General features: G+C 47.8%; 1 protein-coding gene across 1 annotated transcript in view; it reads left to right on the top strand.

Annotated features, from left to right (window-relative positions):
• Positions 1-7,527: 7,527 nt before the first annotated feature.
• LOC310800120 (zinc finger E-box-binding homeobox 1-like) overlaps positions 7,528-22,399 on the top strand; it is a gene marked incomplete at its 5' end in the record, with an annotated part of 72,809 nt that continues 57,937 nt past the window's right edge. Inside the window, 1 exon segment of the mRNA XM_083662693.1 lies at positions 7,528-7,585. Within this exon segment, the coding sequence (XP_083518819.1) occupies positions 7,528-7,585 (58 nt within the window).

Here is a 22,399-nt window from a genome sequence, read left to right as displayed (position 1 = left end):
ATTTGTCTGAGGGGTTTCCCGACGCCCGACTCAACCTCAAGACAGATACATGAGAACATTCCCAGCTATCCAATCTGCGTGCAATGATTTGTTTATTTGGTATTTCCTTACAAGCATTATTCTCGAAAGCAGCTGAATTTACAAATAAAAATATATTTTTTTCCATCGGAAGGCATCACGGTTCGTTTCATGACTTTTTTGTTGTTGTTGCAGTGTGGCACTTCAATTGTGGTCTCAGGCTGAAATGGATCTTTTCTTTCTCTCCACAGTATCAGTTGCAATATCGGTTCCACCTGAGCACTTTGTGTGTCCTCTCAGCTTGATAACAGGCTGGACTGCGGCTGGGCGCGGGCGGGCCGAGCAGAGTGCAGTGGTGGTGATAGTGCTGCGCGGGCCGAGCAGAGTCAGCACCGGCGTGATAGTGCTGTGTTGTGTTGTGTGGTGTGGTGTGGTGTGGTGTGGTGTGGTGTGGTGTTGTGTGGGGGGTTGGTGGTCTGTCTGTGGAGAGGGGAGGGAGGCCCTCACATTTAGCTGCCGTCTCTTGGGAGAGATTAAGCAGTTGAGTGTTCGGCGTGAGTGTGTGTGTGTGTGTCTCTCTCTATCACTGCCACTGCCTCCCCCGCCTCTATCTATAGGCCTTTTTCACAGCAGCCATTTTGTGTCTAAAAGGAAGGAATTAGCACAGGTGCACCAAAACAGTTAGGGCTTCCAACGTCCAGTCCATTTAGGTGTTCCAGTGCTGGAGCCCTAATTAGTGAGTTGCCTTTTACACACAAAATGGCAGCTGTGAAAAAGGCCAATTTGGAGCAGGGCAGAGTAGCCTACCTTTTCCATCGCCCTCCATTCTCACTTTCTGTTCCTCAGTTTGACTCTCGTTTCCTCTGCTCCTTCGCTGGTCTTCTCTCTTTCCATCTACTACCCATACAGTGATGTGTGACCGGTAGAGGCTGCGCAGCCATCAGCATCGCAAATTTGGCCATTAATCTGCCACAATTACCTAATTTAAAAAAAACAGCTTTGTTAGGTCACCTGCAGGGGTGCTCTTTACACTTCCTGAAAGATTCTGCACGATCACATGTCAAATGGCATAGCTGTGGCCCAACACAATAGTTTCTGCTCACACACAGACTTAACTTTCATACTAGTGGAATACCCGTCCCTGTGTGACTGGCCATTTAGTCAGGCCTCGCTCACAGAGTTGGCATGCAGCCTCTCCTCTCTCTCCCCAGAGGGTTGTCATACTCCACTTCACTGCTTATACCTCCACTCACCTGTGTGCTGCTCCAGAGTTCACTGGCTGATTCAAACCTCGCTCACCTGTGTGCCGCTCAACTCTGGAGCTCTCCATGGTGCTGAACTTGTGTTGATGCATTTTGGCCACTAATAGACCCTTCTCACGGGGGTCATTTTGTGTCGAAAAGGCAGGGTAAACACAGGTGCAAGCAAAACACTAATGAGGGTTTCCAACTTACACACACACACACACACACCACCAGACACACACACCACCAGCTCAATCTCCAAGAAATGGTGACATAGCAATGTTGCTCCACAGCCCAAAAATTTTGTAGTTCCACAAAAATAGCTTTAAATTGTTAGAAGGTAACGCTTGTTTGGCCGTGACCGCTAGAGGCTGCCTCTATAGTCCATTCCATTTGTACTGGGAGCTGGGGATTTCACGGTTCAAAGGTCAGGAACGCCCTATGTGACATCCTCCTATTTTCTCCGCCGAACTCGGGGAGCCTCACCAACCCCGATTTAAAAAATAATCCAAGATGGCAGCTCTGCCGTTCAACAGTAGTTAAAATTGTAATAAATATTAGCACTTCTGTCTTATTTGTGTCTCATTAAATAAGTTGTACACAGTACTGTAGCACTGCTACAGGGTTGGTATGCGCAAAATACCACAAAATGCATTGTCATCAACTGTTATAGAGGGTATGCATGTGATGTCACAGAGGCAGAAGTCACTGCAGGGTCACGCCCACTGAGTCACAGCAAGACTGAGCTTGAATGCAGTAATCAGCCTAGATAACTGACACCTGCTGCTCAGGGAGGAACTTGACACTCATTTTGACACTCATTCCCGATTGAGGGGGCGTGTTCCAGTGGGTGTGCATACCCTCTATTGCTAACAATGGCTAGCCTGGCTAGAACTAACTGTTTAAAGCCCCGGAAACACCGGCAACTAGAGCCCGGCCGATGCATCACGTCACCTCTCCTGCGTCGGGGCCAAAAAGTTGCATTTGAACACACTGCAAACACGACAGCCAACGTGCGACTAGCACGTACGTTCTGCGCCTGCGTGAGACCTGATTCATTAATCTCGCTCACTTCAACGGTTTCATAATATAGCTACGTATGTCTAATACAAATTTGCAAATGGCACTGGCGTATGTCAGCCCTTGTCTGGTCTTTTGCTTGTGGAAGAAGAAAGGAAGAAACAGCACTAAATGAGTGATATCATGATATCATCAGCAGGACCAATTGGACTTTCCCAAAGGCACGTCGCTGTGAAAATATCCATGGCTGCATGGATGAGGAAGGGGCCAGCACCCTCTTTTGAGTGCGCAACCCCACACCCACCACCACCACTCTCCACCCCACAGGTCCCTGTCCTGGGCCGGCCCACTGAGCTGATCCCCCTGGTCCTGGATGGAGCACCATGGAGCTCAACCGCTGCTGGCATTAATCTCCTAAACGATCCTGGCCCTAAGAGGATCAATAGTCATTTTCAGGGAGCAGCATGATCCCTTAATGTAGTGGAGGATGGCCTCCCCTCCTCCGTTTCAACTCCCCGCAGGAGGAGCAGGAGTCAGCCTTTCATTTCATTTCATGGCCCACTTTAGTTAAGACAATATCCCCCTTTTATTGCTGATGTCATTATTTAGGTGAATAGCGCCGCTGCCACACCTGTGCGTCCTACTCGGCGAATCTCTGTGATGAAATGCTGTCTCTGCCTTTATTAGCGGAAGTATTGGTTTTAGTGCATGGTGGCTGTTTTTATGAAATTAGATCAATGTCTTGTAATTGACTTTCCTGACCCTGCCCGTCTCCCAGCCAGCCCTTATTCCAGCCAGCCCTTATCCGATTCATACATGTATCTTACAAAACCAGCTCTATGTATTTCCCATTTGCCCGTGTATGAATTTGCCTCGGTGCAAAATACAGAGGGTTTGGCCAGAGAAAATAAATCACACTGCTTCACTCCAGCTCCTCAGAAACACATCAGAGACGTCTTCGGCCTATTCCATATTGGTAGTGGTCGTATAATTGTTATTCTTTGTTTTCCACAGACGCTGAAAAATGACTTCATGCTAATAGTGGCACGATCCAAGGAAAATGGGAAAGATTGGACTTTCCATTGGATAACAAGCATCCCATTTTCCAGGCTCGGTGTGCAAGGAACACCGCTACGACCGCACAGTTAGGGAATGCCTCATCATTGATCTTTGCTGATGTAGACTGTTTCTTGGGGCCTTTTTCATCAGGGAGGGGAGGGAAGGTGAGGGGGTGGAGGCGTCATCTCCCCCCCCACCCTGTCCCTCTCAGGCAGGCTGTTTATTGGTGGAAGTGGCCACCTGGAGCAGGTTGGGGAGTCGTTGTTTATGCTAAAGCTATTACTCTCTGTCTGGGCAGCCTGCCCTGAGCCCTGGACCACTCTGATGCTGCTGAATTATTCAGCCTATAGATCTGCCCTCCCCTCCTCTGTGCCCTGTACACTCTCTGTGTCACATCTACCTGAATGAAGAGCTGATTGTCTCGTAGTAATAAGGAGCTTGTCACCTTGTGTCTGCAAATACTGGATAGGTCCATTTACATGCGGCTGTATGTGGCACGAAATGGTTTCCTGCTGTATCCAATCAAAAAATGTATTACTACCTAGCTATTTACCATCATGTCCTCATACCGAAATGTAAGAATAAGTCGATTTCCAATGACATTATGGTCAAAACAGTGTGTGCAGGTGATACATGCGCCTTATGTCTTTTAATTTGAAAACCTCATGTCGGTTATGTTTAAACATTGCCTATGTTTAGGCAAATAAAACAACCTTCGTTATGTTTAGACAACTAAAAGAAGTTGGTTGGCAACTTAAGGTTATAGGGTTATGGTTTGGGTTACGGTTACAAACGAAGCAGGTCTCTCGCGACGAGGAAGTTGAAAGAAGAGGATGTGACACAGAGCTATTTCAATATCAGACTGTCGTTATGTTAGAGACCAGAGGTTGCCGCTACTTCCTGGTTACAGCTCCTGACTCTGGTGTCTCACACGATGGCAACAGGTCGCATTCGTAAACAAATGGGTTGTTTTAACCACCTTGAAAATCGGCCAATGTTGTCGTTTCCTTGTGAGGACGGGCTGCTATTTACAGGGAAAAAAATCAAAGTGGTCACTTCTGTTTACTTCTTAAATTGCATCCAATCATTATGAAATTGAAAAGCATGCGTCGACAGTACAGAACACCCAATACAGCGCAAAACTGTGTTATGCACAATTTAGCTGGCACAATAGATGGAATGATGACAACTTCTCACATACCAGAGGTCCAGGCACCAGAAACCTTATAGTCATCCGCTTCAAGAATAGCCACAGCCTTGCAGCAACTGGTGCTCCTGTGACCTATAATTGCATGTCATGGGACCTCAAGCATCATTCTGCACTGAGCTTATAAACTTCCATCTTCCCTGCCTCTACATATTTCCAAAAGAATTCACCTCAAAGCATGTGATCCCCACCTCTTTCTTACACAGAGCCTAGTGTGATAAGCAGTGTGTGTGTGTGTGTGTGTGTGTGTGTGTGTGTGTGTGTGTGTGTGTGTGTGTGTGTGTGTGTGTGTGTGTGTGTGTGCGTGCGTGCGTGCGTGCGTGCGTGCGTGCGTGCGTGCGTGCGTGCGTGCGCGTGTGTGTGTGTGTGTTTGGGTCTGATTGGATGCAGTCAGAACCTGCTGATAGTGCTGGCATGTGTGTGCCCTCTTCATCACGGAGAGAGTGGGGCCGTGGTGAACTCTGCTCAGGAGAACAGCGGGGTCTTTCTTTCGGTGGAGGATTGAATCAGCGATGATGGTCCCATGACTTGGTCCTTGCTCTGACACACACACACACACACACACACACACACACACACACACACACACACACACACTCTGCTCTGTCTCTGCTGTGCTCCTGGCTGCTCCCCCATGCTTCACACAGACACACATGCATGTATACAAACCGATACAAACACATGGTGGACAACAAGTGCTGTCTTTCGCAGTAGGCCATAGAGTTGGCTGGGCTTATCATAATGCATAATGTAATGTGTAACATGTTACAATAAGGGAGCCTACACCAAATGTATAATAGTTAGCTAACAGGTAATAATGAAGGGTAACCCTTTTATATTAAAAAGTAGTTCCTTATTAGCATGCATAATAGCAGCATGTTAGCTGTTTATTACTCATTATAAAGCACTTATTAATGCCTTATCCTGCATGATCATATTCTACAACTACTAGGCCCATAATAAGAGTTTTCCCTCAATAACCTCCTATTACTGCTTATTGATAGTAAGTAAATTGTTGTGCATTAATTATGAGCTTAATATGCTTTGCTCAGTTTGAGCCTTATAAGGTAGTACCACAAGAATATTCTCCCTTAACACTTAATAAATACGGACAGTTATGTAACAACAAACAAAAGTACAAGTGTAGTGCAGCAGTTTACTTTAGGGTAGGGGTTTTCAAAGTCTGAGACTATGGGCCTCCCCCCGGACAAAGCTGCCTCCCCTTAGTTTACTTGCTTAGTTTCACTAAATTATTAGATGCCTGGGATCATGATTATGTTATTTGATCCCATAGATAGTCAACAATTGAGCCAAAATATAATAATGTATAATAAGTGTAATGTAAATGTAATAAGTGATGTATTCTTTTTTTCACTTCCATTCACTGAGCCTCCCCTGAAGCTGTTTGGAGCCCCCCTGGGGAGATCCACCTCCCACTTTGAAAACCTCTGGTTTAGGGGACACAAAAAGGGTGACCAATTGACAGGTAATAACTAATGATTCAGTACTCATGCAGTAACCACTCATATGATGCAACTCTTTACTGATTATTTGATTAGGAGTTACTCAGGAACAAGAAACAAGCACGTACATCCAGGCCTGATGGGCAGCTGCTGATAGCCAACAAACAGCTCGCACACTGCAGGGCTCCAAGCTTACTTCATTTTATTGCACCGAGGTAACCTTTCAAGCAGGAACACTGACCAACTGACCATTAACCTAATAGTTAGTTCTTCATTGTTACCTCACTTGTTTCTCAATTAACTAATCCTTAACTAAATCATTAACTAGTGATTAGCTACTCATTTGATTAGGAGTTACTCAAGAACTGACCAGTAACTAATTAGTTCCAAGAATATAATATAATAGGAAGGTGCATCAGTGAGTCTGTCAGTGAGACTGAATGGTTTGAAGATCTTCTTGCCCAATGAGTAGCCTACACCGGGCTCAGGTGCACCCAGGTGCAGCCAATCAGCCTAACCCCAACACCAGGCTCCTGCAAGACAGGGCCATGAGAGTGGGAGGGTCATCACAAAAACTAAAATCCTATCAGATGGGGGACCCTGCCAAAATCTTATCAAATGTGGGGTCTGTGGTCTAATTGTGTCAGTAGGGGGCCTTGACGTGAAAATGTTTGAGAACCACTGCTGTCGGCTACTCAAACTGTGTAGGCCTACCTTATTGTAAAGTGTTACCATGTACGTGCATCGATGATGGCATGGGATTAGTCATTTTCAACCAATGACTTCATCATCATTAGATCATTAGGTGTGTGTGTGTGTGTGTGTGTGTGTGTGTGTGTGTGTGTGTGTGTGTGTGTGTGTGTGTGTGTGTGTGTGTGTGTGTGTGTGTGTGTGTGTGTGTGTGTATGCGTGCGTGCGTGCGTGCGTGCGTGCGTGCGTGCGCGCATGCATGTGTGTGTGTGTAAAGCTGATCAAAGCAGTAGGTTACAATTTCAGATATGGCCTACCTTTTCACACTTTTTCATTAACAAAAACTAACAAAACAATGTTTCCAGCCAGCAGGTGGTCAGGTAAACAAGTGTGGCTGAGTGTTGGCTAACATAAACTATGCAAACTAATATAAGCCACACCCACTGTCACCTACTGTTATGGATTGTAAAAAAGAGAGAGAGAAATAAATAAATAATTATATCCTATTATAGACAAACTATGAAATAGGCTGCATTATGAATTTCGGAGTGCAGTCATAGGCAGGTATAGGCTATAGGCTAGAGAGGATGTAAAGATGAGTGATGGGGTATCATGCCCACATGCACTTCTATCATGTTTCTCTGTGGATGCTCCAGTCCTGCCTGCAACACGGTGCGGGAGGTGCGGTGCGGGGAAGGTGATGTCGTAAAGCGGAGTACGTGTCGTAAACCAGGTGCGGAGAAGGGGAGGTGAAGGGGAGGGAGGATGAGGAGGGGGTGAGAGAGGAGGTGACTCTCCGGCAGCATTTAGACACAGCGAAAGGATCATGGCGGATGGCCCCAGGTGTAAGCGCAGAAAGCAGGCGAACCCGAGGAGGAACAACGGTGAGTAAAACAACTCCCGAGGCTGGTTCTCCACCGCGGGGAGACGGTCGAGATGCTGCTCTACCTGCGGGTAATTTCTCAGAAAACTTTGGCCGTTCAGAAGTGCTGTTTTTAGTGGCTGAAAGTGTTGCGAAGTAGCAAGTGAGCGCAGTATTACAGCCCTATGTGGTATACCGTTATACCTGGGTCGCTCTCCCTCCGCCTAGCGGTCCACCGGCGACCGTTATACGCACCTCACCCCGTTATATGAGTGGACAAGCTTTTGTCTCCACTTTCTATCTCCCATTACTATTAATTGTAGTGCACTTTCTCCCTCTTTATAGATCCCAAATCAATTTAATTATACACGTTTTGCCGTGTTTTACACCACCAAACTCGGACCTGTTTCAGTGGGGGGAAATAGGCTACCTGATTGTTATTGCGGGTCCTCGACAGATTCCTTGTCTTTGTCAATTTGTTTGGACTATAGATCATAGTTTTCATCATAAATCGTCGTGGACATCCTCACTGTGTTTTGCGAACGAACAAAACACAACTGTTTTGTTTGTTCTTTTCTTTTTCTTTTGCACACTAGCAGGTAGCGATAGGACACTGTTGCTGTGCGGCGAGGGTTGAAAAAACGCATTTCAACTGGCTTAATCCTGCCTGATGCGTTTGAAATTATGCCCAGTTTTGATATGAAGTCGCTTTTATGATTTTTAAAGGAGAAGAAGCGCACGTTGAGTTTTGCCTCGTTGTGAGTAGGTTTCTACTTGATCATAACTTAACGAGATCTGATTCGGTGCTGCACATTGCGTGTAGTGATACATTATTGTTACATTGTTACAGTGAGTGTTTTCCTGACGGTGCTTGCTTCACAGTGAAGTAAAAGCAGAAGCCTGGTAGAAACATGGATGGGTTCTGATAGGGTTCCATCCGGAGAACTGGCTGTGTGTGTGTGTGAGCAGGACGAGCGCAGCCCATATAAGGACAGCGGATCCTCTCCAGTCGCGCTCTGGGAATCTGATTTTATTCTCTTCTCGAGGACAGCTGGACGCGAGCGAGCCTTAATAGACCTACAATCTACCCTGTTTTTCTTTTCATTCTTGAGTCTTATTTACCCTATATGATTTAGTAGGCTATATTCTGCTCATTTAGCCTATCCTATTTAGATTATTTCAATTTTGTACCCGTTAGAAATGCAGGGCTCAACGAGTTTCCCCCAATTTACTCTTGTCTGAAAAGTGTTTTAGGGAATTAGTCAGATTGTTTGTTGCTGTTTTGGGCTGTCTGCACGATGCAGAATGCAAACGCTTGGTTTCAATTATAGAGCAGCCTTTTTTAAGACTTTTGTTATTGCCGTTATCTGTCTTCCTGCTGCCTTTTTCCGTTTTTATCTGCTCCCGTCGAGCGACCCTTTAATTAGCACGACTCTTTCAATTTTTCTTGTTGACTGAGAACGAAAGCGATTCGTTTCTGCTCTCCGACGACATAATGTTGCCATATCAGCCGTTCCAAGCCTACTCAAGTTTTGTGCCACCCAGTGTAGCCTACAGGAACTGAGACATGTTTACCTGATGCGGGGGGACGGGGGGATTTTGGACTGTGAAAACATCTCGCTAAAAACAAACATGTAGCCTACCATTTAATGTGGGCTGTGACGCTCAGTAGGCTAGATAAGGTCGTTTCGTGGTTGGGAAAGCAGTTCCTTGTAGTGCGCTACAACAAACAGCAACTTCCAAAAGTCTAGGTCGAAAACAAATACAACTGTTTGGCTTTCCTGTGGATTTTCTTTTCTATGGATTTGCGAAGAGTGATTTTCAGCGTCTTTTTTCCTTATTTTGTTTTGTTATAGCTGTTTGTTTTTGGAGGCTAGTGTGTGTGTGTGTGTGTGTGTGTGTGGGGGGGGGGGGGGGTGTGCGTGCGTGCGTGCGTGCGCGCGTGTGTGTGTGTGTGTGTGTGTGTGTGTGTGTGTGTGTGTGTGTGTGTGTGTGTGTGTCCGTGCGTGCGTGCGTGCGTGTGTGCGTGTGTGCGTGTGTGGGTGCGTGTGTGCGTGTGTGTGTGTGTGTGTGTGTGTGTGCAAGGTGCAGTCACACCTTAGATATATAACGGTCCTGTTATAACGGTCCTGTTGTCAAGGTGTGGATATGTGGAGCACTACCGCTGAGTGTGAAAGGGAACTTCATATTTCACTGCTCTCTGTGGAGACTTCAGCATACCTGTTATTTCTCATGTTTTTTTTTACTTTACCAGGTGTTATTTTAGATGTTTCAATAATGAAACCGGCCTATTGATATTTTCAGTTATGAGCTCATGTTTCCTGTCTCATTTGCATGCATTTCAAAGAGCCAAGGACCACATTTAAGTCCCCACTTCCTACAGTACGACCTTCTGTTCCGACAAGGCTGATCTGTCATGTAGCTATATCAGCATCTCTGCTGTTTTTTAGGCCCAGAGAGAGCAATATTGGGGGAGACGCTGAGGATGGGGGTGCAGGGTCATGTTGTGGCTTGATAAAAAAAAATAAAAAAAAATCTAAACAGGTATTTTTTTAATGTCGATCACTATCTTTGCAGAAACCTACCCCTACCTGGGGGGGAGGATCGATAAAGCGTAATATCACGATATATTGTGTGGCAATATATCATATCGCACAAATGCCAAGTTTTGCAATATTTCATTAAATTGTCAGGTCCATGCATGCCAGGATTTTATGACAGTGTTGGTCAGTCAATAAAAAATAAATAATAATAATAATAATAATAATAAAAGTTGTCTGAAGTCTGAAGTCTGAAGTCTGTCTGCTTGACAATCCCGTTTTGCTGCAATAAAAATGATTGAAGTGAGATGAACAGACTGGAAACTTTAACGCATTAGATAAAACAGATGCTGTCAAAGTTTTTTTCTTTTCTTTTGGGGACATAATTTGCAGTTGAAAAAAACGGTAATAAATAGCAATATATCTCAATATTTTTAAAATCGCAATAATATTGTATCGTGACTTGTATCATGCGGACTCTGGTGGTGATTCCCAGCCCTACCCAGCACAGAGGCTACCTATGTAGCCATCTCCAGATGGCGAAAATAACTGTTCAGTAGCCATTGCCAGGGGAAAGGTGCAGGGTGTGGGCTCTTGTAATCAACAAGGCCTCAAATGGTGCCCAGCAGCTTGCTCTGGTCACTCAGTATCAGTTGCCTCGCCAGGTCCCTGGCTAGCAAGGAGAGCCCAGATCAAGGTGAGCTGCAGTCCCTGCTGTAAACAGAGAGGTGTTAACAGCCTGCAGAACGACAGGTGTTTGCAATCGGTTGGACACTGCAGCTTCCTTTGTCACTTCTCCCCAGTCAGCTCCCTTCAGGAATAGCTGCCGTTCCCCGCTATGGTAATTTAACACGGCAATTTGGGAATAGAGGAATGCACCCGGTATTAACATTCTTAGCAAAAATAAACAGGGCCACGCTGGGACAGCTTTGTAGCCGCATTGGAGAGCTGGGCTGAGGTTGTCTGAGCAGTGTTACTGAGGAACTTTGAAAGGACTGCATATAGGTAGCTAGGATTTCTGTTTATTTGACAGGATCACAAGGCTAATTTATCTCATCCCTTGCTCTCTTTCTCTCTATCTATCTCTGTCTCTCTCCTTCTGACACACCCATAGTCTTGCACCTTGATGAGTCATCCATCAAATAAGGAAAATGAGGTTGCGGGCTTGGCACTTGGCAATCAAAAATAAAATTAAAATAAAACTTGTGATAACGTTGAAGAGCATTTTTATTGCCCTGGTAAAACTATACTTAGTACCCCTGGACTAATTTTATACCTCCAGAAAAATATTGAATGCAGCCACATGCTGCAGGTTTGTGGGAGAGCAATAAAGACACAATGTGGTTTAGCAATAGCTACAGTTTGTTTGGTGGGGTGGGGGGGGGGGGGGGGGTGCAATGTTTTGGGCCATAGGGGGAGGTGGGGATGGGCTCTGTAGATCCACATGCCACTTCAGTGTTTTAAAAGACATCTGTTTACATTTAAAAAGGTCCACCCCTGTTGTGTGAGGAGTTTAGCAGAGGAGGATATTTTTCATTTATCTCACTGCTTTTCACCAACTTCCTCAGCAGCTTCATTTGAAAGTGCCAAGTAAGAAGAAAATCCCCCCACCTCCACTCCTCTCTCTCTCCCTTGCCCCCCCCCCCCCCTAACTCCTCCCCCTCAGAGTTTGTCCTTTATTCAGGGTTGGTTGAGACACAGTAGCTGGGGGTGCTGTTGATTGCCCCCTGACCTAGGCACCCATGCGTGCCTAGAGTATGACTTCACTTTCCCCCCCTGTGCCATTGTGTGAGTTTTCCAGCATGTCCAATTGTGTTTGTGTTTGAGTCTGTTCAATGAAAAGAGAAGAGAAGGGGGGGGGGGGGCATGTTTGGAGCTAGAGCTTTAGCCTCAGTCTTCTCCACTCCCTCTCCTTCTGTCCGTCCGTTCCTCTCTGACCCCTAAACTCTGGACTCCATGTTCCCTGTGGAGGAGACGGGGGGAGGGAGGGAGTTGGTGAGAAGTGGCTTAGGTGACCAGAGAATTTCACAACAGGTGATACTGAAGGAGCGGCTGCTGGCAGACAAAACACATGACACACATGGCAGCTATGCTCCAGACCCACACTGAGGTTACGTATGATAATAGTTTGCCTCATGTATAAGTGAAAATAACTCTTTTCCCATCTCCCTTGTCTTTGTATCCCTGTAATTAGTGTAGTTTTAGAATTTTATGATCGGCTAAGTGAGACTGAATGGACCCCATGGGGCGAAGTGCACAGCCATTTTTATACTCCCTACTTTTTGTAGACGAAAATTCCGCTTTTTCTTGACCTTTTGGAAAAATCCTCGCCCGTCCTCGTCTGACCATGTGTTTTTGAAAGAAAATGACGTGATGTACGACCACACTCCCACCTCTATTAAGGCTGCTTAATGATTAGCTGCTCCCATGGAGGCCGGGAGCATTAGCCTATAAAAAGGTGCTCTCCCTCCGTAAAGAAGGAGTTTTAAACCCAAGTCACTTTCACTAACCCCCTTAACTGCGCTGCCATGTGCTTTATTGGGGTTTGCGTGGCTGAATGCTTAAATGAGCCATTGTGTGTTCAGGCTTTGGTGAGAAAGGCCGAGGAGAGAGAGCCTAGTTACCTTTGCAGTTTGTCCGCTCTACCTCATACACTTTCAGTGGCAGAAGAAAAGAGCTATTGAGCGGGCCGGCATGGGGAGGGAGAGCCCTTTTCACACTCTGCTTGTGGGAAACCTCTCCTCCATACTGTGCATGCCATTTGCATATGACCCATTCTCCTCCCAAAGGTCTCCGCGAGGGAGGAATCCGCGGAACGCTCGCAGAATTCATCAAATCTCTCTCTCACGCACTCCTCGGGCTCCTCTAGGGCCCTGCGTCATGTCGCCGTGCTCACTTTGACATTTTTTGCCTCGGAAATGTAGCCCGCGCACGCCTACGCCCGCGTCAGGCTCGCTCGCCTCGATGTTAACGCCAGTGCCTTTTAGAGGGCCGATGTGCACTCGCCAGTGCACTGTTTTTAATCTCAGGACGAGGGCCTTCATTTGGCATAGCAGGCAGGAGTCCCCCCCCACCTCCCCCTTTAAAATCCCCAGCGTGGGCCATGAGGGGTCCGTCTGCGTGACAAGAAGAGGTGATGGGGGCCGCACGCCCAGAGGCTCTCTAACTGACGATGATGCATCCATCCAGCGAGCGTCAACACTGTCGCTGTAAGGACAGAAATATCCCCGAGTCGTTGAGTTGGGGGTGGGTGGGCGGGTCCGGGGGGGGGGGGGGGGGGGGGGGGGGTAACACAGGGGCCAGTCGGTGGGAGCATGTACACTGAACTGAATACAAACACAACGGCTGCAAATACCCCCCTCCCACCCCCCTCACAATAACAGCCCGGGCTTCTTCTTCTGATCATTTAGCTAGTTAAACGGAGCTGCTGCTGCGGAGCGACGCCACACGAGAAACAGCGTCCATATTGACATGCGGGCCGTCTGCTGAGTGAGTAGTGTAGGCCTGCCTCCGCTCAGACAGCCTTGACCTGAACACTGTAGGCCTGCCTCCGCTCAGACAGCCTTGACCTGAACTGAACACTGATACTGACACAGAAAGCGCTGTAGGCAGGTATTTGTTTACAGTGCAGTACAGTGCAGTGCAGTGCAGGGAGGAGAGCTCAGTTAAGTGTATCATGTAAGCTAACCAAGCAGAAATGCCTCCTCTGCCCTGCCCCGCCCTCCTCTCCTGACTCCAACGCAGTGAGTCATGGGAAGACAGGTGCGTTCAACGAGATGACTTCAACCCCCGTTAGCTCCCAGAACATGTGTTTTGTGTGCTGCCTAGCCCTTTTATTTTCTGTTCTTTTCTCTTCCCTTTTCTTCTTTTTTTCTTGTTTCTATCTTGTCTGTTTCACCCTCTCTCTCAATCTCTCTCTCCTTCACTGCCCCCAGGTGTGGGGGCGAGAGATAATATTCTCTAGTAGTGTGTATACTTGAGGGAGAGATTACCTCTAAATTGCCATCCTCGTGGAGGTAAATATTGTGTACGCTGTGCGCCCTGCGCTGCCTGTTGATGTGTCTTTTTAATCATGGATTCGGTGGCTGCTCTTCAGGCCCTCAGCCAGTCCCTCTGGGTCTGTCTGTAGCCCCCTCTTCATCCCCCCATCAGCACCGCCACCTCCTTCTCCCCCTCCCCCTCCCCTCCCCTCCTTGTGGTCCTCAGTGGAGCGGTTAATGAAAAAGACTGGACTGACACAATAGGCAGAAGGCGGGCCCTGCGAGGGGCTCTCACACCAGCTTGTGTTTGTGGCAAAAACTCATCAGGGCAAACCTCTGCTGCTCCTTCTTGCTCCAGACCTGACTCTTACTGTGTGTTTCTGCCCTTTTTTCACCACCTTAAAATCCTGCCATTTTCATTTTTCAGAGTTAGATGTTTGCGTCGGAGGCCTCGTCCCTTGTACACGTGCTTGACCTTATTAACGTCCCACAGTGTCTCTGTCTACAGCGATGAAATCAGATGACATCAGATGAGGCAACATATTGCGCTTTGAACACGGCGTAGCGGCTGGCTTTTTGCCAGCCTGTTATGACCATATTGATTTTCCTCTCTGTAGCACACAGAACTGATAATAGCCCTCCTGAGGGGGGGGGGACGCATTCATATTCACAGGCTGATTCCAACTGCACAACCGGAGCTGCGATGTCCCGAGGGCCGCGGTGACTAACAAATGGAGCGCCCCCTCTGTCCCCCCAAGCGCTCACATTGAGCTAGCCGGGTTAGGCTAGCCCTGCGAAAACCTTAGTCACCCTGTTTGTTAGTCAGAGCGCGGGCCGGCTGCTCCGCTGAATGTCAACATGGATAAACATCCACACAGGATTAATGAGAGGAGAATGGCCGACTTGAAAAGCGAGCGAGGGAGGAGAGAGCGAGGCACGGAGCGTCCACATCGTCCCATTTAACCTGTGAGCGTTTTGTTGAGCTCCCCATGACCCTGCTAGTGTGACCTCACCTAAGGAGGCAGCCAACCCCACACACATTCATTGACTGTTATGAGGACGGAGCTACGATGTCTTTGTGAAGATGAATACAATGTCAGAAAAACAGCAAAGAAAAAAAGGGCCCGGGAAGAAGATTATTTTAGCACCTGGGATAAATCTATGCTGTTCCTTGATCCATCATGTTGTGTTGCCAATTCTTAGTACCAAGGAAATCAAATAAAGAGGATTAAAGAATTGTATTTTATTCACTATTTAGGTTAGCTTAATTATGGGGTTATACTGTATTTACGAAATACGTCACTGTTTTGTTTAGTCCTTTTTCCTGTAGTTTGTATGTGGTTTCATCAAGTTTCCCTCTTTAAGAGACTCAACAGGGCCGGCCCCTGTGTTGAGTAGAGAAATACCTGCCATTGGGTGATGAATGCATTTGCGTTGGTGCTTTATAAACAGTTTATTCCCTTGTTGCGTCAGCCCATATGTTTCTTGCTTCAGAGTCATTGTTCTTTCTGCTAACATGCCTTCAGGGAAGTGGGTAGTAACACGTCATTGCTGTAACGCTTGGGTTAAACTCACATTTAACCTTTTTCTCTTTGATTTAGACATAATGTTGGATTTAGACATAATCTTTGATTTAGACATAATGTTGGATTTAGACATAATCTTTGATTTAGACATAATGCTGATGCTTTGGATTTTTCCTTTACGAGGGAGCAACTCTGACTTTTGTATATGTTTCTGCTCTTGCTGACCAAAAGGGCGGCATAACAATTATTTTCACTATTGATTCATCTGTCAATTATTTTCTCAACTAATACATTTGTCATTTGGCCTATAAAATGTCACAAAATGGTGAAAAATGTCAATCACTTTCCCCCCAAATGTCTTATTTTGTCCTGACTGACAGTCCACAACCTAACCTAACCAAAAGCTAATCAGTTTACTGTCATAGAAGACTAAAGAAACCAGAAAATATTCACATTTAAGAGGCTGGAAGGGGATCATTTTAGAGTTTTATTCTTAAAAATTAGTCTTAATGATTAATCAATTATAATAGTTGGCGATTAATATTCTGTCTAACTATTGCATCTCTACTGATCAACCTGTAAATTTAGCATTTTCTGCCTCACAGCCTACATGTTAGATGGCCTTCCAGAGCAAAGTACACAGTGCTTTCTTCTTTTACACTCAGTCTCTACGACTCTGTTTGCGTCAACTCTGGGAACTGGAATTCAGCCAGTGACCTTCGACCCATCTCAGCCCACCTGTCCTGGGTCCGTTCAGGTGTTTACAGTCAAAACACGCCGCGGCCTCATCGAGCAAGTTCCATAAATACGTGTGTGTGTGTGTGTGTGTGTGTGTGTGTGTGTGTGTGTGTGTGTGTGTGTGTGTGTGTGTGTGTGTGTGTGTGTGTGTGTGTGTGTGTGTGCGTGCGTGCGTGCGTGTGCGTGTGCGTGTGTGGGTGCATGTGTGTGCAGCGGGTAGCGCAGGAAGGGGAGGAGATACCCCGGGAGCTCTGTTAGCCAGGCGATCGTACATCTGTCCTCTTACTCATGCTGACAGGGCCCTCCCCTCTCTCGTTACACTGGCGCCGGCGCTTTTGCCTGCGAGTCAATGAAGCGCAGCCTTTAATTGATCATGTTTGGAGTTGTACCACACTATTAATTAGCGCTTGCTCGTCGCTTGTTCGTTTGTTTTGTCCCCGCTGTTCCCGCCCGGCACTACACCGCTGGTGCGTACAGCTCAGGATGGCCCCGTCATTAGTCGTATCATCTGTTAGCTGTACGCCGCTGTGCTTACAACACCCACAAAACTGCACACTATTACCCCCACCTTCACATGCAGCTGTCTCTCCAGCTCTCCTTCTCATGACGTCTCTCCTTCTTTCTCCTTCTTATTCTTTCATTCTCTCTCTCTCTCTCTCTCTCTCCGGGTCCCCCTCTTTCTCTCTGGCAGCTGCCTTGGCTCAGAGTCTCCAATACCAGCAGGTGCTGTTAGGCACGCAGCAACTCAGCTACACCACTCATAAATAACACCTGACAAAAGTATGAGAGAGAGGAGGAAGGAGGGAGGGAGAGAAAGAGAGAGAGACACAGAGTGTGTGTGTGAGAGAGAGAGCTAGAGACAGAGAGAGGAAGAGCTAGAGATAGAGAGTGTGTGTGTGTGTGTGTGTGTGTGTGTGTGTGTGTGTGTGTGTGTGTGTGTGTGTGTGTGTGAGAGAGAGAGCTAGAGACAGAGTGTGTGTGTGTGTGTGTGTGTGTGTGTGTGTGTGTGTGTGAGAGAGAGAGAGAGAGAGAGAGCTAGAGACAGAGTGTGTGTGTGTGTGTGTGTGTGTGTGTGTGTGTGTGTGTGTGTGTGTGTGTGTGTGTGTGTGTGTGTGAGAGAGAGAGAGAGAGAGAGAGCTAGAGACGGAGTGAGAGAGAGAGAGAGAGAGAGAGCTAGAGACGGAGTGTGTGTGAGAGAGAGAGACAGAGAGAGAGAGAGAGAGAGAGAGCTAGAGGCGGAGTGTGTGTGAGAGAGAGACAGAGAGAGAGAGAGCTAGAGACGGAGTGAGAGAGAGAGAGAGAGAGAGAGAGCTAGAGATGGAGTGAGTGAGTGAGAGAGAGAGAGAGAGAGAGAGCTAGAGACGGAGTGTGTGAGAGAGAGACAGAGAGAGAGAGCTAGAGACGGAGTGAGAGAGAGAGAGCTAGAGACGGAGTGAGAGACAGAGAGAGAGAGAGAGCTAGAGACGGAGTGTGTGTGAGAGAGAGAGACAGAGAGAGAGAGAGCTAGAGATGGAGTGAGAGAGAGAGAGAGAGCTAGAGACGGAGTGAGAGAGAGAGAGAGAGAGCTAGAGACAGAGTGAGAGAGAGAGAGAGAGAGCTAGAGACGGAGTGAGAGAGGGAGGCAGAGATTGAAAGTTTCCTCTGGCAGGAGAACAGGGCGTGGCTCACGGTCAAATGCTGGCCTCCTCCAGAAGGACATGTTCAGAATAGAGAGAGAGAAAGGGAGAGAGAGAAGAGGGGAGGAATGTGAGCATTTTACAGGGAGAGAATGTATGAAATGCATTGCCTGTCCTTCTGAAGTTTGGCAACTTCTCTATCAACCCTTTCATGCAAATGTCTGCTAAATGGCTCTTTTAAAAGGCAAGGACAGCCCTCCATGTGACTGCTTAAGGATGAACTTGAATTGGAAAGAATGGTGGCGTTATCTTTGCCGTAATTAGGGAATAAGAGCTTGGAACAATGTTAATTGTGCTGTAAAAGCAAATAAAGAGGTCAGGACAGAAATGATATGCACACATTAATTTAACTATAATCAGCGTCAATAATGAACTGGCACTCAGACCAAATGAACCCATAAATCAGCCTTGATCGAGGGCCATTACTGAACATGGCTCAAACTCAAAGCCAGTCTTTCTCATCGTCATGTGTTTCAAATCCCCAAACAGCAGACACACATCCTGTCCCATCACAAGCTATCGATCAGCCTCTTAGGGCGAAGGTTAGTTTGTCGTTTTCTCTTGTCTCACCGTGGAACAAAACCAGGAAGTGTGTGAGAGATTACGGCCCAGGATGCAACCTGAAAGCCCTTTATCTCTGTGAAAACAAGAGGCTTCCTGCGGCCCTGCTCCCGTCCAGCGCCCCCAGCCCCCCCGGCCCCCAGCACCTGTGGCAGCCTATTTAAGGCTTCACATCGGGGGCCGCCGAGACCACAAACCAGGCAGAAAACATGAAAGCCTGGAAGAAAGAATCGACGCGGAGACGTAGGCTGGGCTGTTTCACACACCAAGAAAAACAAGCCCTCTTTACAGGCAGGCTAGAAAGAATCAGCCGTACTGTACATTGATGCGTGAGTCAAGGGAACGAAGGGTGATTTCTCTTTCTGCAGAGCACCCTGCTTTCTTTCTGCAGAGCACCCTGGTTTCTGCAGAGCACCCTGGTTTCTTTCTGCAGAGCACCCTGCTTTCTTTCTGCAGAGCACCCTGCTTTCTTTCTGCAGAGCACCCTGCTTTCTGCAGAGCACCCTGCTTTCTTTCTGCAGAGCACCCTGCTTTCTTTCTGCAGAGCACCCTGCTTTCTGCAGAGCACCCTGCTTTCTTTCTGCAGAGCACCCTGCTTTCTGCAGAGCACCCTGCTTTCTTTCTGCAGAGCACCCTGCTTTCTTTCTGCAGAGCACCCTGCTTTCTGCAGAGCACCCTGCTTTCTTTCTGCAGAGCACCCTGCTTTCTGCAGAGCACCCTGCTTTCTTTCTGCAGAGCACCCTGCTTTCTTTCTGCAGAGCACCCTGCTTTCTTTCTGCAGAGCACCCTGCTTTCCTTCTGCAGAGCACCCTGCTTTCTTTCTGCAGAGCACCCTGCTTTCTTTCTGCAGAGCACCCTGCTTTCCTTCTGCAGAGCACCCTGCTTTCTTTCTGCAGAGCACCCTGCTTTCTTTCTGCAGAGCACCCTGCTTTCCTTCTGCAGAGCACCCTGCTTTCTTTCTGCAGAGCACCCTGCTTTCTTTCTGCAGAGCACCCTGCTTTCTTTCTGCAGAGCACCCTGCTTTCTTTCTGCAGAGCACCCTGCTTTCCTTCTGCAGAGCACCCTGCTTTCTTTCTGCAGAGCACCCTGCTTTCTGCAGAGCACCCTGCTTTCTTTCTGCAGAGCACCCTGCTTTCTTTCTGCAGACCACCCTGCTTTCTTTCTGCAGAGCACCCTGCTTTCTGCAGAGCACCCTGCTTTCTTTCTGCAGAGCACCCTGCTTTCCTTCTGCAGAGCACCCTGCTTTCTTTCTGCAGAGCACCCTGCTTTCTGCAAAGCACCCTGCTTTCTTTCTGCAGAGCACCCTGCTTTCTTTCTGCAGAGCACCCTGCTTTCTTTCTGCAGAGCACCCTGCTTTCTTGGAAATAGAGCTGAAGAAACGGTGTCTACTCACGGCATGCTTTCTTAACCCCCCTTGCTGACTCCCGGTGCCTCCAGTCACTCCTGACTAGCCCATAAAGAACAAAGCGGGCCTGGACACAGGGTGACACAGAACTCTAAGAGAAAATAACCCGGTTCTGTTTGCCTGTCATGTCAGTGTGGCTCTACTGAGGGAAATCATGACCTAAATTAGCCAGGTTTGTCCACCTGCGTTGTTCAGCTTTAGCGAAAGACATTTTGACGTCTCTCCTGAAAGTTTCCCCCCCTCTCCTTCTCAACATCACACGCTGGTTTCCACTCCTCATCGGGCTCTTTTTGATGAGTAAGCAGCAGCCGACTGGTCGGTTACCTAATGTTGTGTTGTTAACCCAAAGCCGCAGTCTTAGAAAACAGCCAACTCTGTCTTGCGCCTTTGAGTCGCTGCCACCGCTGGCATGGCCGCTTTGCCTTGACAGTAGCCTGCCATGAATTTCAATGACCCCCCCCCCACACACACACACACACCCCAGGCCTTATTATGCCGTGGCCACTAACTGGCTGCTATTCACTGCAGTGTCCTGACTTCCCAGAGGGACCTAGATAAACAAGGGCCATTCACTGAAAGGCCCACCCCCCCGCCAGCCTTGGTCTATCCTTGTGTCGGTGCCAGGATGCGGCGCGTCTCGCTCGCCACCGATGCCAGCAGCGGTGGGCGCCGCGCCCTCGATTCATCCGCCCTACACAGTGCACTTTTAGAGGGATTAAACTCGGACTTAGCGTGATGACTGATAAATGGCCGCCGCTAATGTAATGTATGGCTGACGAGGGAGGCAGCAACGATGCGAGCAAATGGTGTGTGCATACGTACGGACGATCAGACGGACAGACGTGTGTGCGGTTGTTTGTACAGTTGTTTGTACATCTATGTGTGTGTTTTAGAGAGAGAGAGAGAGAGAGAGAGAGAGAGAGAGAGAGAGAGAGAGAGAGAGAGAGAGAGAGAGAGAGCAGTTATCTGTAGGTGTGGCGCAGCGTGGTTGTGCAGACCAAGCTGACTTCCTGTTGTTATCGTCCATCAGGGAGATCGGGGTGGGGGATGCTCCCATGAGATTACCCCGTGAGAGTCACATGGTCTGGCTGCACTGCACTAAGGCCCTGTTGTGTGTGTGTGTGTGTGTGTGTGTGTGTGTGTGTGTGTGTGTGTGTGTGTGTGTGTGCGTGCGTGCGTGCGTGCGTGTGTGTGTGTACATGTGTCTCAGAGTGCGTTAGATGTGGTTTGTGAACGCATTCCTGACCTCCACCTGAATGCTGACCTGTGCGTGAACCGTTTCGGAGGCTCTCCCCATGCCTCCCTTTTTCATTGCATTTTCCTCTTGTCTCTCCATCTCTCCTCCAATCAAACAACAGCTCTCAGGACAGATCGAGCCACACATCTCCCTAGGGTGCTCTCTCTCCCCCCCTCTCTCTCCCCCCTCCCCCCTCTCTCTCCCTCTCTCCCCTCTCTCTCTCTCTGCCAGATGTCTGACCCTGCTTGTTTGTTGACTCAAACTTTTCACAAGGAATGACTTTTCTTCACTTCACCTACAGTATGTCAGATTCATTTTAATCAGTGGAAGTAACTGTGATTGATGCGTAACAAAAAAAATGCCTACACTCTGATGCCACATACGTCGGCTAAGAGTAAAATGCTTTGATCAGAGACTCATGTACAAATTGGCCAAATTTAATTACATCAGCAGTAGTCTCGTCCACAAGCCTGGTAGTTTAAATGATTACGGACATAATTTTCTTTCATTGAGCGCTCGCTGGCGACTGAAGGCCATTGGTAAGCAAGAGGGACACCGTCCCCTGAAGGCTGTAATGGCCCTCCTGTTCAGCCAGCCTCCATCACTCCCCCCCACTCGCCGGCTAATTTAAAGCAGTGCCCTTCTAATCCAATGGCTGTCTGATAAATCCATTGGATCAGGACGGATGTCCGGCAGGGTGTGGCAGTGACACGGCGTCTAGACGGGCCGGAGAGGAGAGCAGACAGCTCCAACGTGATTCAGATCTGAAGGCATCTCACCTCCCTCCCTCGTCTGCCCCGTGCTCCGCCCGTTATGTCCGTCGGGGTGAAACGGCATTTTAACCAAATCAGTTCCACCTCAACGTCTTTGAGGGTCAACTCCTAAAGGAGGGCAGGGAGAATCTCTCGGGCGAATGCGAGAGATTACAAAGGAGACGCGGCGATTCTGAGCTCGACCCTCAGAAATAACATTAGAGTTGATTGAAGCGTTCATTATGGTAACAAGGTCGCAGACCTATATGTGGGTAACTTAGGCTTTATCTACCCCTCTTCTTAGGGAAGGGCAGATGCCTGGGGCTGAATGCCACCTTTATAATTGTGTTGTCCAATGACGGATAACGTTGATGTAAAGCTGTTTATTGTTGATGATGAGTCTATTGAGCCCAGTCATGCT

Source organism: Poromitra crassiceps (genome assembly GCF_964638095.1).
Source record: "Poromitra crassiceps genome assembly, chromosome: 2".
NCBI lineage: Eukaryota > Metazoa > Chordata > Actinopteri > Beryciformes > Melamphaidae > Poromitra > Poromitra crassiceps.
This window is presented reverse-complemented; position numbering and strand designations above follow the sequence as displayed.